This window comes from Balaenoptera musculus, chromosome 20 (assembly GCF_009873245.2).
Source record: "Balaenoptera musculus isolate JJ_BM4_2016_0621 chromosome 20, mBalMus1.pri.v3, whole genome shotgun sequence".
Taxonomy (NCBI): Eukaryota; Metazoa; Chordata; class Mammalia; order Artiodactyla; family Balaenopteridae; genus Balaenoptera; species Balaenoptera musculus.
The window spans coordinates 46,475,551-46,491,150 of NC_045804.1; the positions used below are offsets into that span (position 1 = coordinate 46,475,551).

The 15,600-nt window shown below is 52.6% G+C and overlaps 1 protein-coding gene across 2 annotated transcripts; it reads right to left on the reverse strand.

The window, feature by feature from the left end:
• Positions 1–5,133: 5,133 nt before the first annotated feature.
• SCARF1 (scavenger receptor class F member 1) lies at positions 5,134–15,550 on the reverse strand. 2 transcript variants are annotated; one of them, XM_036838316.1, is made up of 11 exons: positions 15,074–15,550; positions 14,739–14,800; positions 14,390–14,491; positions 13,035–13,560; positions 11,529–11,747; positions 10,988–11,116; positions 10,088–10,191; positions 9,471–9,591; positions 8,063–8,187; positions 7,825–7,971; positions 5,134–7,153 (listed from the first exon to the last, which is right to left on the reverse strand). In XM_036838316.1, the coding sequence occupies exons 1-11, from the start codon at positions 15,289–15,291 to the stop codon at positions 6,294–6,296; spliced, it is 2,613 nt and encodes an 870-aa protein (XP_036694211.1). In that variant the 5' UTR covers positions 15,292–15,550; the 3' UTR covers positions 5,134–6,293. The 2 variants fall into 2 exon arrangements, with proteins under 2 accessions (XP_036694211.1, XP_036694212.1); XM_036838317.1 differs by having other exon boundaries at positions 7,040–7,153; positions 7,825–7,934; positions 15,074–15,535.
• Between the last annotated feature and the right edge of the window lie 50 nt (positions 15,551–15,600).

A 15,600-nucleotide genomic window follows, 5' to 3' on the forward strand; every position in this document is an offset into this window, starting at 1 on the left:
CGACCGCACCCCGTTCCCTCTCTCCTTGGTCCCCTCGGGGACCTTCACCCAGACCGGTCATCTTGGTGCTCCCTGCTGGAGTTGACCACCCCATTCCCACTGCCCGGCACCACCTCCACCCCCTTACTCCCCAGTCCCTGACATCTCCTTCAGGTTAGGGCTCTCTCTGCAGGTTGACGCGGTGGGCAGCGCCGAACTGCAAAGCACAAGTCAGGTCTCCGGGAAAGTGAGCGGGGTCGGGAGGGCTCCAGGCTCCTGCTCTGATAAGCGACCTGGACATGCCCCGAGGAACTGCCGGGGCAGGGGTATGGAGGTTCAGCTCTGGAGGTTCAGCTTCATTTGGAGGATCTCCCCCATCGAAGGCACTAGGCCAACAACCTCGGAGGGCCCTCGGTCTCCCGCAGATTCAGCTTGGTCTCTCTGGCACTGCTCTGGGAGCTGGCTTGTCATCCCAGGGCTGTGGGAGACCCAGCAGCCTCCTGCTCCACGTCCCTGAGTCCGAGTGCGCCCCCTGCCGCCATGAACCCACCGTTGGCAACCTTGCTCAGACCACGCTTGACATTGTGGGCTTGGGGGATCCTGGCTGGTTACCTATCCCGTTAATCTCACCCGCTCACAGGGTTGTAACTGTCTCTTGACTAACTTCAATCTTTCCCTCCCTCCCTCCTAGAGCCACCTGCCTGAGGGCTGTCTCCAGGCAGTTGGTCCATACACATTTCTAAACTGTTTCAAACACATCTCTGAAATAGTTCACTTTCTCCACCCCCACCCCCCAAAACTGTTCCTCCCATACTTTTTCAGATAGTAGCATCACTACCTACTGGAGTCAGATACCGTGAACCATCTTTTCAACAAATATTTGTTGGGTACCTGCTGTTACTCTCCCTCTCCTTCCCACCCCCACCCCACCCAGACAATCCGTATCTCGTAAGTGCTTATCTAATTTGCCTATGTATGTCTATGACTGCAACTGCTGTTCATCCAGGTTCCAATCTCAGCCACTCAAATCCATCTCTCCACCCAACTCCATCCCGGTGAGCTACATAAATCTGACCTCGCTAAAATGCTTCAGAAACTCTTTACCATTTGTCCTGCAGGATAAAGTTCAAGTTCTCCAACCTGACCTACACAGGCTCCTCCCCCACCCTGGCTGACTTAGATGTTCCAGTCACATGGAATTGCTTGTAGTTCCTGCAGGTGCTGTTCTTTCACCTCTGACCCTTAAACATAGTCCCTTCTGGAACAGCACCTCCTCCAGGAAGCCTTCCCTAACTACTCCTCACGATATTCTCCATTATCTTTGTCCATTGATTGCTTTGTTTTACAATTATCTGTTCATCTCTTTGTCTCTCCCTTTTCCCATTGACTATGAACTCTTTGGAGGCACGAACTGTGTCTTATTCAGCTTTGTATTGTATAACCAGCCCTTAATACAGAAGAAAGCACAAAGCTGACGCACAATATGAGTTTGTTGAATGAAAACATGAATAAATGAAGAGGAGAAAGGTGTCAGCTTCTAGGGACAAAGGATTCAAAGCTGGGAGAATGATGTAATGCCAATAATAATGAACCTTTATTGAGAGTCAAAAATTCACTAGGTGCTTTACATACTTTTTCATTTAATCCCTACCATAACCTGGGAGATAGCCACATCCGCATTTTTCAGATGAAAAAACAAGCTTTAAGTAACATTTCCAAAGTCACAAAACAAATATGTCAGAACTGAGATTTGAATCCAAGTCTAATTTGAATGAAATTCTGGGTGTTTGTTTGTTTGTTTGTTTGTTCTGGCCGAGCCTTGTGGCTTGTGGGATCTTTCCCCAACCAGGGATTGAACCTGGGCCAGGACAGTGAAAGTGCCAAGTCCTAACTACTGGACCACCAGGGAATTCCCTGGGTTTGGGGTTTTTTTCAGTCTTTTTGTCAGCAGTGTTAAAGGCACCACACCAGCACTGCTGGCAAATCATAAAGAAATAAATTATTATGTATAAAATAACAACAAGGATATGTTGCTCAACACAGGGAATATAGCCAATATTTTATAATAACTATAAATGGAGCATAACCTTTAAAAATTGTGAATCACTATATTGTACATGTGTAACATATAATATTGTACAACTATACTTCAATTAAAAATTCATAAAGAAATAAAACCACTAAAGTACTAAAAGAAAATGTAGAAGATGATTTCACTGATTTTAAGGTAGAGAAAGCCTTTCCATCTTTCCATTACACGTGACATTAAACCCAGAAGTCAAAAAGAAAAAGACTTGTCTAAATTTAAACTTTTAATTTCTATGGAGAAAAAGAAGAAAGAAACTATAAACAGCATTAAAAGACCAATCACAAACCAGGCGAAGAATTAATATCCTTGAGCAGAAATAGAGACGCAGATGTAGAGAACAAACGTACAGACACCAAGTGGGGAAGTGGGGGTGGGATGAATTGGGAGACTGGGGTTGACATATGTACACTAATATATATAAAACAGATAACTAATGAGAACCTGCTGTATAGCACAGGGAACTCCACTGTACAGTAGAAACTAACACAACATTGTAAAACAACTGTATCCCAATAAAAAAATTTTTTAAATAAAAATAAAAAAGAATATCCTTGATATAAAGGCACTTATAAATCAATGAGAAAAAAATGAACACCTCAACTGAAAATTGGGGAAAGGGCTTCCCTGGTGGTGCAGTGGTTAAGAATCCACCTGCAATGCAGGGGACACGGGTTCAAGCCCTGGTCCGGGAAGATCCCACATGCCGTGGAGCAACTAAGCCCATGCGCCACAACTACTGAGTCTGCGCTCTAGAACCCGCGAGCCACAACTACTGAGCCCGCGTGCCGCAACTACTGAAGCCTGCGCGCCTAGAGGCTGTGCTCTGCAACAAGAGAAGCCACCGCAATGAGAAGCCCGTGCACCACAACGAAGAACAGCCCCCGCTCACCGGAACTAGAGAAAGCCCGTGCACAGCAACGAAGACCCAATGCAGCCAAAAATAAATAAATTAATTAATTAATTTAGAAAAAAAAAGAAAAAGAAAATTGGGGAAAGAATATAACCAAATCATCTATAGGAAAAATACAAATAACTTTAAAGATATGGAAAGAAGCTCAGTCTTAGAATAATCATAGAATTCACATTTTAATGATCTTATTTTTTTCATTTTTTTTAGTGATTCAATTTTATTTATTTATTTATTTATTTATTTATTTATTTATTTATTGGCCGTGCAGCACGGCATGTGGGATCTTAGTTCCCTGACTAGGGATCGAACCTGTGTCCCCAGCAGTAGAAGCGTGGAGCCCTAACCAGTGGACCGTCAGAAAATTCCCAATATATGTATGTATTCTTTTTCAGATTCTTTTTCACTACAGTTTATTACAAGATATTGAATATAGTTCCCTGTGTTATTCAGTAGGACCTTGTTGTTTATATTTTATATATAGTAGTGTATATATGTTAATCCCATACTCCTAATTTATCCCTCCCTCCCTCCCCTTTGGTAACCTTAATCTTGTTTTTATGTCTGTGAGTCTATTTCTCTTTTGTAGATAAGTTCATTTGTATCATTTTTTTAGATTCCACATATAAGTGATCTCATTTGATATTTTTCTTTGTCTGACTTACTTCAATTACTATGATAATCTCTAGGTCCATCCATTTTGCTGCAAATGGCAATATTCATTCTTTCTTATGGCTGAGTAATATTCCATTGTATATAGACCACGTCTTCTTTTTTTTAAATTAATTAATTAATTTATGGCTGTGTTGGGTCTTCCTTGCTGTGCGCAAGCTTTCTCTAGTTGATGTGAGAGGGGGCAACTCTTTGTTGCGGCGCGCAGGCTTCTCATTGCGGTGGCTTCTCTTGTTGCAGAGCACGGGTGCTAGGTGCGCGGGCTTCAGGAGTTGTGGCACGCGGACTCAGTAGTTGTGGCTCATGGGCTCTAGAGCGCTGGCTCAGTAGTTGTGGCGCATGGGCTTAGTTGCTCCATGGCATTTGGGATCTTCCCGGACCAGGGCTCGAACCTGAAGTCCTAGACCACACCTTCTTTATCCATTCATCTATTGATGGATACTGATGTTGCTTCCATGTCCTGGCTATTGTAAATAGTGCTGCTGTGAACATTGGGTGCATGAATGATACCATTTTTGATAGTTAAAAAACACAAACAGGACGTCCCTGGTGGCGCAGTGGTTGAAAATCCGCCTGCCAATGCAGGGGACGCACGTTCGATCCCCGGGTTGGGAAGATGCCACATGTCACAGAGCAACTAAGCCCGTGTGCCACAACTACTGAGCCCACGTGTCGCAACTACTGAGCCTGCATGCTGCAACTACTGAAGCCCGCGTGCCTAGAGCCCGTGCTCCACAACAAGAGAAGCCACCGCAATGAGAAGCCTGCACACTGCAAGGAAGAGTAGCCCCAGCTGGCCGCAACTAGAGAAAGCCCGCACACAGCAATGAAGACCCAACACAACAAAAAAAAAAAAAAAAAAAAAAGAAAAAGGAAAAAAATTAACATTAAAAAAAAAAAAAAAGAAGATATTTAACAACAACAGAAACCCCACAAACAAAAAACTTTTATCTGGGGAATTCCCTGGCTGTCCACTGGTTAGGACTCTGTGCTCTCACTGCTGAGGGCTCAGGTTCAACCCCTCGTTGGGGAACTAAGATCCCATAAGCTGCTTGGCACGGCCAAAAAAAAAAAAAAAAAAAACCAAAACTTTTATCTGTCTGTACAAAGAGTTTAACTTTTTAAGAATTTAAAATGTTATTACTTTAGTTATATTTTGTGCATGCTAAAATCATGAGATATCTCTTTTAACCTATCAGATTGGGTGTGGGGAAATAGATGCCTACATAATTTATGAGAACACAAAGCCATTCAACTTTTTTTGGAGGGCCAATTGGAGTAAATACTCAAATGTTTAATTTTCTTACCCCATAACCCAGCAATTCCACCTCCAGGAAGCTCTGCTACAGAAAACCTAGCACTGATGCAAAAGGAAATGTAGACCAATGTTGTCCACTGCATCATTTATTGTATCAAAACGATTAGAAACAACCCACATCCCCATAGGCAGGGGATGGTTTAAATAACCTGTATTATTTCCACATGATGGAATCCCATGCAGCCATTTTTTATAAAAAGAGGTAGCTTTATACTTACTGACATCAAAAGATAGCCAGGTTATATTGTTAAGTGAAAAAGCAAATTGCAGAGCAGTATGTTCTTTTGTTTTCACGCGCACAGAAAAACATTTGAAAGGAAGCATCTAAACTGTTCATGAGATTCTCTGCACACTGGGACAGAGGGACTTGCTCTTTATTTCCTGACTGGCTAATACAAGTATGTGAGGAGAGTATTCAGAACTAGACCAACAGGCATTCCGTGAAAATTAAGTCTGGCCCCTCCCTCATCCCCCAGAATCCTCTGGGGAGAAGAGAAATCTCATTTTTACTCTAGACATGTCTATAATGTTAGTACTTTTTATTTTTAATGAAGAATATTGCCTATTATAATTTTAAATATTCAACCTAGTGAGAAAAGTAAAAAGAACGTTCACTGTAGAAAATTTGCAAATTATTCAAAAATATAAGAAGAAAATAAATATCTGCCACAATCTCATCTCCCAGAGAAGAATGCCATTTGATGCCTTTCCCTCAAATCTTTTTTATGCACATACATCTTTTTTTAAAAAGTCTGTAAAACAGTCACAAAATAAACACAAAATGGAAGAACTCTAAACATATATTCTGAGGCCAAAAGGAATGAAATTTGTAAAAAGGAAACTTACTTTTTACACGTAGCAGGATAGTGTGAACATGCTCCCATATTAAATATTCTTACACAACCTGATTTATTATGGTTGTTTAGGAACCTTTCATAAGGAATAGCTCTTTAATTAACCTTTTAGCATCAAACATTTAGGTTGTTTCCCATTTCAGAAAAATGTTTTGCAAATGAAGGAAAGAATAGCCTTTGGGGGCAAACAGAGTACAGGACAACAGAGAAAAAGTCCCTGCAGCCATCTCTTTCCCCTTCCTGACCCCATCCCGTGGGGTCTCTGCCCAGGCCTTCCAGACTGACTCCCAGAGCACGGCCAGGGCCAGAGCCAACTAGCCTCCAGCTCTGACACGTCCCGGTGGAAGTGCAGGGGCTCCAGCGTGTCTTTCCTGGCCCTGGGATCTTTTCCCAGCACAAAACGCAATCTAATTTGGGGCAGTTCGGATGCCTAAGCACCATCCACAGTCTTCCCACTCACGAAATTCAAGGTCCTCAGGGCTCTGGTGGCCCAGAGATGAGTACGACATTCTCATACTGGGGCTCCTCCTGCCCTTCCTCGTCAGCCAGCTTCTGGGGATCCTGTTCTAGGGGACCACCCTCAGGGACCAGCTCCTGGCCCCTCCCTGAGCTCTTGATGCCATCCCCTAGCCCACTGGCCACTTCCTCTGGCCCAGTCCCTGCAGACTCCAAGGCCCCAGTCAGCTCCTCACTTGGGGCTGAGCTGGAGCTCTGATTGGCAGAGCCAGAGGCCAGCCCGGGGCTGCCCTTGTTCCGACTCAGGGCCCGGCGTGGAGGCTTGGGGATGGCACTCTTGACCTTGGGCTCTGCCTGGCCTTTCTGGAAGCTACCAAAACGGCGGAGGACAGACCGGACGGGGCCCTCAGATCCCCGGGGTGTCCCTGCCAGCATGTAGACTGTGGTCACAGAGCCCGCGCTCTCCTGGACACTGCCCTCCATGCCTTCCACACGTTCAGCCACTGTCCGGCCACTAAGTGGGAGCCGGCGGCGGCCAATGGCTGAATCCCTGGGGCTGGCGGCACCAGGAGGGGCCCCGTTCATTTCTGCTTGCTCTGGGCCTGTGGACTCCTCGGCCTCCTGGCTTTCAGGACCTGGCTGGCCCCCCCGGGAGAGCCTCTTGGGCTTACGGAGAGGGCTGGAGAGCTCCCCCGAGCCTCGGCAACTCTGTGGTGCAAACTTGGTGCCTTCAGCAAAGGAGACCGATGGCCGCTTGGCCCGAGCTAGGCTGGAAGTGCGCGGGATGGCAAACGGCGTGGAGGCGTCCTCAGGGGGAGGGAAGGGACCTCCGGCCAGGCTGGCCTCTGGTGACTCTGCTTGGGCAACAGGGCCCATCCCTGGCAAAGGAGACAGAAGAGCTTGGCCAAGGCTGGGCTGGCTACCCCAATCCATCCTGCTTACCCAGCTCAGCGTCTTCTGGGAGGCCCCCCAGATGGGGCAAGGGAGAGGGTGAGGATGCAGAGAGGCAGGGGCGGGGCCTATTCAGGCAGATGCTACTGCTTCTACCCTCTTTCCTCACCACCCCCCCCTACTTTGCACTAATGTCACACTCTAACCATGCTAAAACTCCTTCAGTGCCACATGGCCATGTCCCTCTTACCTCTGGGCCTTTGGGTATACTGTTCGCTCTTCCTGAAACATCATTCCCAACTCTCCCTAACTTTCCCTAGGCTAATTGCTACTGATTCTGCCAGGCTCAACTCCAATACCACTAACACCGAGACATCTTCCCTGACTCCAGTCATCCCTCACGTGGCTGGATTCCGAGCCCCGACTTGCATGTCCCCCATGAAAGCACGTGTCACTCTGTCCCACATGTGTCTGATTACTGCCCACCAGACTACAGGCTTGGGGAGGACAGGAATCTATCTTGTTCTTTACTGCATCCCACTGCCAGGAACTGTGAAGGGCATGGAACGGGCGCTTGATACACGTTTGCTGAAGGAATAAAGGAGAGGCTGTGATGAGCAGGGCTGCTCAGGGGCTGAGTGGGCTGTTTGGGGGCTACCTTCTTGGGGCGGCACGCAGTAGGCAGGACCCTCGTCCTCTTCTCCAGACTCGGGGTCAGTAGAGAAGGAGTCGTCCGAGGCCCAGCCAGCCGAGGGCGGCTCGATGAAGCTATGGTTGAAGGGGATCTCCGGATCATGGTGCGAGACTGAGGCGGGAGGGGGAGGCTCTAGGTCAGGCGCAGAGCCCCAGGGGAAGCCCTGTCCCCTTGCAGCCCCTGACCCTCAGCACCCACTTACCTGTCACCCAGGGAAGCTTGTGGCTGCTGAGGGAACCGCAGGGCAGTGCAGAGCCCAGGCTGGAGGTCAGTGCCCCCCAGACCTGCAGCTTCATCCTGGACATAGCGGTTCCATCTCTCGCTGGCCTGAGGGCACAGGAGAGTCGTCAGTGAGGGAGACCCCGGTTGGGGTGGGGCGGGGGCAGCAGAAAAGGGCCAGGACCATTCTGGTCCCAGGATTCGTGTGACAGAGTGACAGTGTCTACTTCAGTGACTCTCTATGACTACAGAGTAAAGTCCAAACTACTGACCCTGAGATCTGGGCCTGTCGTAGAGGGCAGCGTGGCTCCAGAGTCACGAGGTAGCTACTGTGGCTCAGACTTCACCTCTCTGGGCCTCAGCTTCCTCATCCGTAAAATGGGGACAACTGCTATCTATCAGAACTTTTTTCAGGACCCAGCACAGCACCAGCTACCTGGTGGGGCTGCCCCAAAATGCAGCAGTGTGTTATTATCATCCCAGCTGAGCCCAGCTCACCTACCTTTCTGGAAGTGGCACCACCTCCAGGAAGCCCACTCTTGTCCCCGCCCCGAAGCTGGAAGTGACAGCTTCACTCATTACCATTCCTCAGACAGTCTGTGCACATGTCCTGGTCTTCCTGTGAGGGGCTTCTCCCCACCTCCAGGCCCTATGCCCCGGGGTTGCGGGGAGGCTACTGGGTCTGCTGGTCTGAGGATGCCCCACAGCACAGAGGGGGACATGATCAAGGGGTAGTGCGTGAACTAATAAGAGCACACAGGACAAAACAAAGAGTCCAGAGAACCGGCCACGGGCTCTGCACGTGCCAGTGACTAGCTGGGTCACCTTAGGCCTGTGTCCTCCTGGGAACTGAGAACGCTAATCCTCCTGCCCCCACGTGCCCTGCTCCAAACCTCCATGCTGCTGTGAGCCTCCAAGGAGCTGAGAAGTACGAAGAGACTTTGTAAAGGAACAAAGCTCTGTGCAAGGAATATTCCCCGCTTCCCCACAGCAGCCTGCAAGCGCACATCCCTCCTCGCCTCTCCTTTTCTCGAAAAGCCACATTCTCTGCTAAACCACTGCTCAGGCTTTTATGGCACTCTCCCTTCTGAGGCCTGGTCTCTTCCCCTCCCTGCCCAGAGCTGTCCCGTTGCTTCTGCCTTCTGCCATCCTGGTGCCCGGGGCCCCCTGCTGACGCGTGACTCAGAACCTCCCCCACTGAAGGCTTCTGAAGAGGGCAGAGGGCTGACCTGGTGTCTCCAGGCCACAGCCACTGCCAGCTACCTCGTTACCTCTGACCTACATGTATGACAAGGCCAGCCCATCCCCACCCCTGAAAGGAAACCAGATGCCACCTTGCTTCCACCCATGTCCTGAGCTGTGGAATCGGGAAGGAAGGGGCCAGGGTTCACCTGTCCTTGGGGTCCAACCGGGCAGCCCAGCAGCAGCAGGCACAGCAGGCGATGGCCAGGAGGAGAAGCAGCAGAGGCACAAGAATGCCCGCAATGAGGGCGGCATCCTGACTATGAGATCCTAGGGAGAGCCAGGGACGGGCAACTATTCAGGGCCATCTTGTCTCCCGTACATCACGTCTCATCTCTAGCTCTGAATTGCCTACTCTGGGGAGATTCTGGGAACCTTCCACCTGTGGGTCCCTCCCGCTCTTCTAAGAGATGTAGACTCTGCTCAGCCTGGAGGCCCCCTCCTCCAGGCAGCCTCCCCACTGCTCTGTCCTCTCCCGATGGTCCACGGCCTGTTCCGCAAACTCTTGCCCTCAGTTCTCGGGCCTGATGAGACATCCCAGTGTCCAGCCCTGTCCGCTCATTTCCTGGGTGCTAGCCTGGTTTCCCAGGGAACAGAGGCTCTGTCACATCTTCAGGGGGCCCCAAAGCACCCATACAGATTTCAAGTAAAGAGAACATCTCTGAAGAGGGCCCAGCCTCTCTGGCAAGAGATGAGGCCCCGGAGCCCATGTAAAGGGCCACTCTTTCCCCGGTTACTTCTCCCTGTATCCTTCTTTCCACCTTACCCAGCTGGCAGGCCCCAGAGACAGGGTGGCAGTTTCCCTCTGGACATTCGCAGGGAACAGAGCAGTTGTTTCCATGGAAGCCAGATGGGCACGAAGTGTTGCAGCTTTGGGGTGACAGGAGAGACAGGCTGAAGGCTGGGTGAGAAGGCATGGAGGTGGGCAGGGGACAGGGGAGGGTAGATTTCCGGGCACTGCTTCCCACCCCCTGCCACACAGACTTCCCTGGATGATGCCCACGCAGAGTCCTCTGACCTCTCAGCCACATTCTAAGCACCCCTGGCAGTGTTTGGAAGAATCCCTTAGCCCCTAAGCCCATCTTCCAGAGAGACCACCCACAAACTGCCCCCTGGCTCCCAGGCCCCCCAGGGTGTAAGCCACAGTCAGGGCCCACCTCTCATGATCCTCATCCCTTGCCCACCTGGCACTAATGTGAAATAAGCAAGATGCCAATGGAATCCAGAGACACTTCCTCAGGGTTTGGAGGTCTGAGCCATCCCCAGCCCTGCCCCTAACTCTCTGGGCCTCGGTCCTCTCCTCTATAAAATGAGGTCTCTTCCAGTTGATACTACATTCTATCCTACAGGTGGGAAAAACCTGACATTGGAGATAGTGACACTGATTATGTTTTTACCACCTGAAGACCTTAGGGAAACAACAGTGGGGTTTGGCGCCCTCCTCCTAAGTAGCTTCTAGTTCAGGAGCCAGGCCTTTTAGATTAAGCATCACTCTGACCCTCCTTTGGAAGATGCAGACCCCACAACAAGAGGAATAACTTCTTAGTTATGAGGATGCTGGGTGGGAATCTGGGAGATGGAGAAGCCCAGGAAGGGGAGTTTGGGAAGCAGATTGCACAGAGGCCTGACCTAGGCCCCTGCCTCCTTCCAGGGCCCCAGTCCTCACCTGGGCCCCCAGTAGCCGGCGTTGCAGACACACTCCCCAGTCACAGCATCGCAGGCCCCCTGGACGCAGGTGGGGCAGGTAGAGCCACAACCCTCCCCAAAGGTGCCAATCGGGCAGGGGTCTTCACACCTGAGGTGAGGCAAGACTCAGAATGGGGAGCAGGGCAGGGCTGGACCCCACAGAGGGGCCTCACCCATCTGCCCACACTTGTAGATTCAGAGACCCAGTTGTCTACTTTTCAGCAGTGAAGCTCAGGTGCAAACAGGGCCTTGAATTTGAGGCCAGACCCAGTAGGTGGCAGATTACAGATCCCTGGATGAGAAGAGGGCGGGAAGCCTGAGTGGTGAGGGAGCTGGAGGAAAGCTGTGCCCAGGGCCCCATTAGCACCCATCTCTCCCACCTCAGTCTTCCCCAGGAGGCGGGCCCCCAGGGCTGTGTGAATGTGTGCCTTTCGGGAGGGGCAGCTCTCCCTGAGGGAGCCCCTGGGGTGAGGATCTAGAAGGAAGGTATACCCTCACCCTGAGCAGGCTGGCCCCCTCACCTGGGCCCCAGCCAGCCAGGGTCACAATGTCGACAGTGCCCAGTGTCTGGCTGGCAGGCCTCCCCAAGCCGGCAGTGGGGGCACTGCTGCCTGCAGCTCTCGCCAAAGGTGCCAGGAGGGCAGGGCTCGTGGCACTGCGTCCCATTCCAGCCCGGCTCGCAGGACTCGCAGCTGCCTGTGTCTGCAGAGCATGGCTCATGCTGCTTGCAGTGGCCACAGCTGGGAAGAGAAATGGTACACGCAGCACTAGGAGGCGGATGGATGAGGCACCCACCCAGGCCGCCAGGGGCCGGAGGGCCTCCCGGTGCCAGCTGGGTCACTCAGGCGGGTTTGAGCCTCAGTTGCCCCATGTTGTACAACAAAGAGGCTGGGCAGACTATCTCTGTGGGCTCTAGTAGGATTCCAGCCCTTTCCTAACCCCTGGTACTGAGCCCCATCCTCCCCTGGGTCCCAGGGTCACCAGGAGCTCCCAGCCCAGCCAGGGAAGCCAAGTTACGACCTCAACCTCTGCTTCCCTTCTGCCCAGTGTTCCCCTCCTCCCCTTTTCCCCTTCCTCAATTCCACCCATGCCATCTCGGAGGTCTGGCGTGAGCAGTCCTCAGTAGTGTATCCTCTATGCCATTTTATGCATTATGAAAATGCATAAAGTGTCTGTTTTCACCACTAGAATTTTATCTTACATTTTTTCCAGTTTTACTGAGTTATAATTGACATACAGCACTGTGTAAGTTTCGAGTGTGTAGCATAATGACCTCCTCACATATATAGTATGACATGATCACCACGAAAAGTTTACTTAACACCCATCATCTCATACGGATACCAAAAAATGAAAAAAAAAGGTTTTTTCCTTGTGATGACAACTCTTAGGATCTACTCTTTTAGCAACTTTTCCAATAAGGTTTATCTTATCTTAATATCTCATTGATCCTTACTTGAAGTTTTTCCCTCCAGAGACTTAATTATCTGGGATCACATGCTTGGATCAGACTCATTAGTAGGGTGAGGAAGGGAGTTCATAAAATCAATTTAGCAGATCCTGACCAGTATTAAAAAAGAGAGAGAGAATAGAAGACATTTCGGTGTACATATGTGTGTTGTCTGGTTAAGTTTTTACTTCAGTTAATATATATCGCATCATATATTATATATGATAGGAGGTAAAACATCTCTTACTGTGGGTGGAACTAGTCAAAGTTTGAAAGCCATTGAGTTTCAGAGGGACCTTGCAATCCTTTTGCCACAATGTTGATTCTTTATCTGTTTCTACGGCTTGCTAGTAGTAGTATTTTGTTTAACAGTAAGCGGATGAAAGTGGTGGGCGAGGCTGGACTTTAGGGCGTCGAGGGTCTCTTTTCCCCCTTTCACCCCATCCTTGTTTGTTTCTGCGCAACATTCTCCCTGCGCCCCCGGCTCATCCCCTTTCCCTCCCGTTCGTTCTCTCCCCTTCCTTCTCACGCCCTCCTCCCTCCCTTCTCTCCCGCATCCCCCGTTGCCCCGGCTCACCTGTCGCGGCACTGCAGCCCGTAGCGGCCTGCGGGGCAGGGCAGCTCGCAGCGCGCGCCGCGGAAGCCGGGCGGGCACGTGCACAGGCCGGAGGCGGCGCTGCAGCGGCCGCGCACGCACTCGCAAGGCTGCCGGCACTCGGAGCCCCACCAGCCCGGCCGGCAGGCGCAGCGGCCCGACTCCTGCGCGCACGGCGAGCCGTGGCAGGCGCAGCGGAAGCTGCAGCGGCGGCCCCACCAGCCCGGCTCGCACAGGCAGGAGCCGGTGGCCTGATCGCAGCGCGCCGCCGCCGGGTTGCACTGGCACGGGCGGCGGCACGTGAGCGACCACCAGCCGGGCTCGCAGCGGCACGCGCCGGTCTCGGGGTTGCAACGCCCGTGGGGGCCGCAGGCGCACGGGAACTCACAGCGGTCGCCCCAGCGGTCGGATTGGCAGTGGCACACGCCCGTGGCCGGCTCGCACTGGCCGTGCGGGTGGCAGGCGCAGTTCTCCCGGCAGTCGGGGCCCCAGTACTGGCCTGGGCAGCCTGCGGGGTGGGGGGAAGGGAAGGGGGTCAACGGGCTCAGGGTCAGGCACCACGGATCCTCGCCCTGCGCCCCCTTCCACGAGGAAGGCGGGTGGCGGCCGGGCTCGCCCTCCAAGAGCCGGGTACAGCCTGTCCTCCTGGGGCACAGCTTACTTCCTGCCCCAGACTCTGAACTACACAAATCCTTACCACTGGCCCAGCCTCCCACTTCCACATTCCAGAACACACTTAAAGATCACGAGTGGCAAAGGGCCTTGCCCAGAGTCACACAGAAGTGGGTGTGCCTTCATTCATGCCCCTCCTCCCTCTCACTGGGTTCCCCCGCTGTGTCTTCCCCCGCCTGGATGCTGCCCGTCCGGGTCGAAGAAGAAGCCACATTCCGCCCAGTGTCTCCTCTCAACCCTGACTCCTAGCCAGGCTGCCCTCTGGCTAAACTGCCCACCAGCCCCTCTCCCATGCGCCACTTCCTGCCAGAGAGGGAGGACATTCCAGTCGCCCTGCACACGTGCACACGGTGTATGCGGGGGAGACCGAGAATGCATCCATTCTGCAGTTAACGGGGATCCACAGCATCTTTCCGGAAGTTGAAAGGGAAGATGAATGGCCCAGAACTGAACCTGTGGGAGGGCTCTGTGGATGGGATAAAAACCAGATGACTCAGGACATCCCCTTAGAGTGCGTCACTTCCTGTCTCGACCTCAGTTTCCTCAGCGAAGCTTGGAGGGATTCTGGCCCTGCTGTTCTAAGATTACATTCCTACATGCTTTGCCTCCCCTCTCCTCCAGTCCTGCCCGGCAACCTCATCCTTCAGGAGAGACTCAGGACTCACGGGAGTTGCACCGGGCCCCGAAGAATCCAGGTTTGCATCGACAGAGGCCTGGTTTCACACATACCTCGTCTTCCCGGCAGACGTCCAGCCCCTCGCAGATGGCTGAAAAACACCCCACCCAGGTTGGAAGGCCTGGGGTGTGGCCAGGGGACACTCTGCCCCTCTCACTGACTCCCGGTGGCCTGCCCCCCTCAAGAGCTGCTTCCCCAGGGCTGGGGGGCTGGGTCACAGCACGGACCCTAGCTCTAGGGCTCAGGAGGGCAAACAGACCCCAGGAGGGTAGGAAGGAAGGGTCACTGGGCTCTGTCCTCCCTTCTCCTCCGGTGGGGGGTGCATCCTGGCTACTCACGAGTGGTGCATTCTCGATCTTTCTGCCTCCAGCCTGGGCAGCACTGGAGCTCAGCAGAGGGGCTGTGGGGCAGAGAGGGGTCAGCGGGGGGGCAGCCTGGCTCTGCAGGTGGATCACTGTCCCTCTGAGACATGGGGTGCTGCCCCAGCCCCATCGGGCAGGCCTGGCCAAGAGTCACAGTCCCTGTGTCCCCGACCCCTTCCCACTCTGTCCCTGGCCATCCCACCATCTGCCCCCACTACCCACCACCCTCCAGGCTGTCCCTGTGCCCCTCTCGCTTTAGCCCCTCTTTCCTCGTGTCCTCCTCCCCCCCATCAGACCCCCAGAAGACCCACCTGCTGGCCATGCAGACGTGCCGCCCATTGGGGTCCAGCTCAGACCCCTGGGTCCCCCGAGTCCAGAGCAGCAGCAGAGGGAAGAGGAGCCCCAGCCCCATGGCGGCCAGTGCAGTGGGAGGGCTTGGGTTAGTCTGGCCCCCACAGCTCCCAACCCCCTCCCTGCTTCCTCCCAAGGCTTTTCCTGAGGAAACCAGGCCGGAGGGGCGGGCTACCATGAGGCACCTCCCTGAGAGGGTGGGCAGGCGCAGAGAGGACCAGACACCAGAGTACTGAAAGGAAAAGGAAGGCCAATGGTGAGGGCTGAGCGGGAGCTTCAGGGGCTGGTCTCAGTCTGGAGGGGGCAGGAAGATGAGGCAGTAAGTTCCGGGTACTGGGATAGGCGAGGGGGTGAGCCATGGATATCCACTAGGTCACGCTCCCCACTGGAGGTCCGCGCTGGGAGAAGCCTCCCCAGCCAGTGACAACCAAGGGGAACTTCCTGGCAGAGCTGGGCCGGGGCAGACCACTGACAGACAGACATGGAA

Excerpts from the sequence above, each read along its gene's own strand:
- SCARF1 (XM_036838316.1), bottom strand. The coding sequence starts at position 15,291 with ATGGTAGCCCGCCCCTCCGGCCTGGTTTCCTCAGGAAAAGCCTTGGGA. Across the intron at positions 10,192-10,987 it reads GCCGGCTACTGGGGGCCCAG|CTGCAACACTTCGTGCCCAT; the intron begins GTGAGGACTGGG and ends GTCACCCCAAAG. Across the intron at positions 7,972-8,062 it reads CAAGCTTCCCTGGGTGACAG|TCTCGCACCATGATCCGGAG; the intron begins GTAAGTGGGTGC and ends CTCCCGCCTCAG.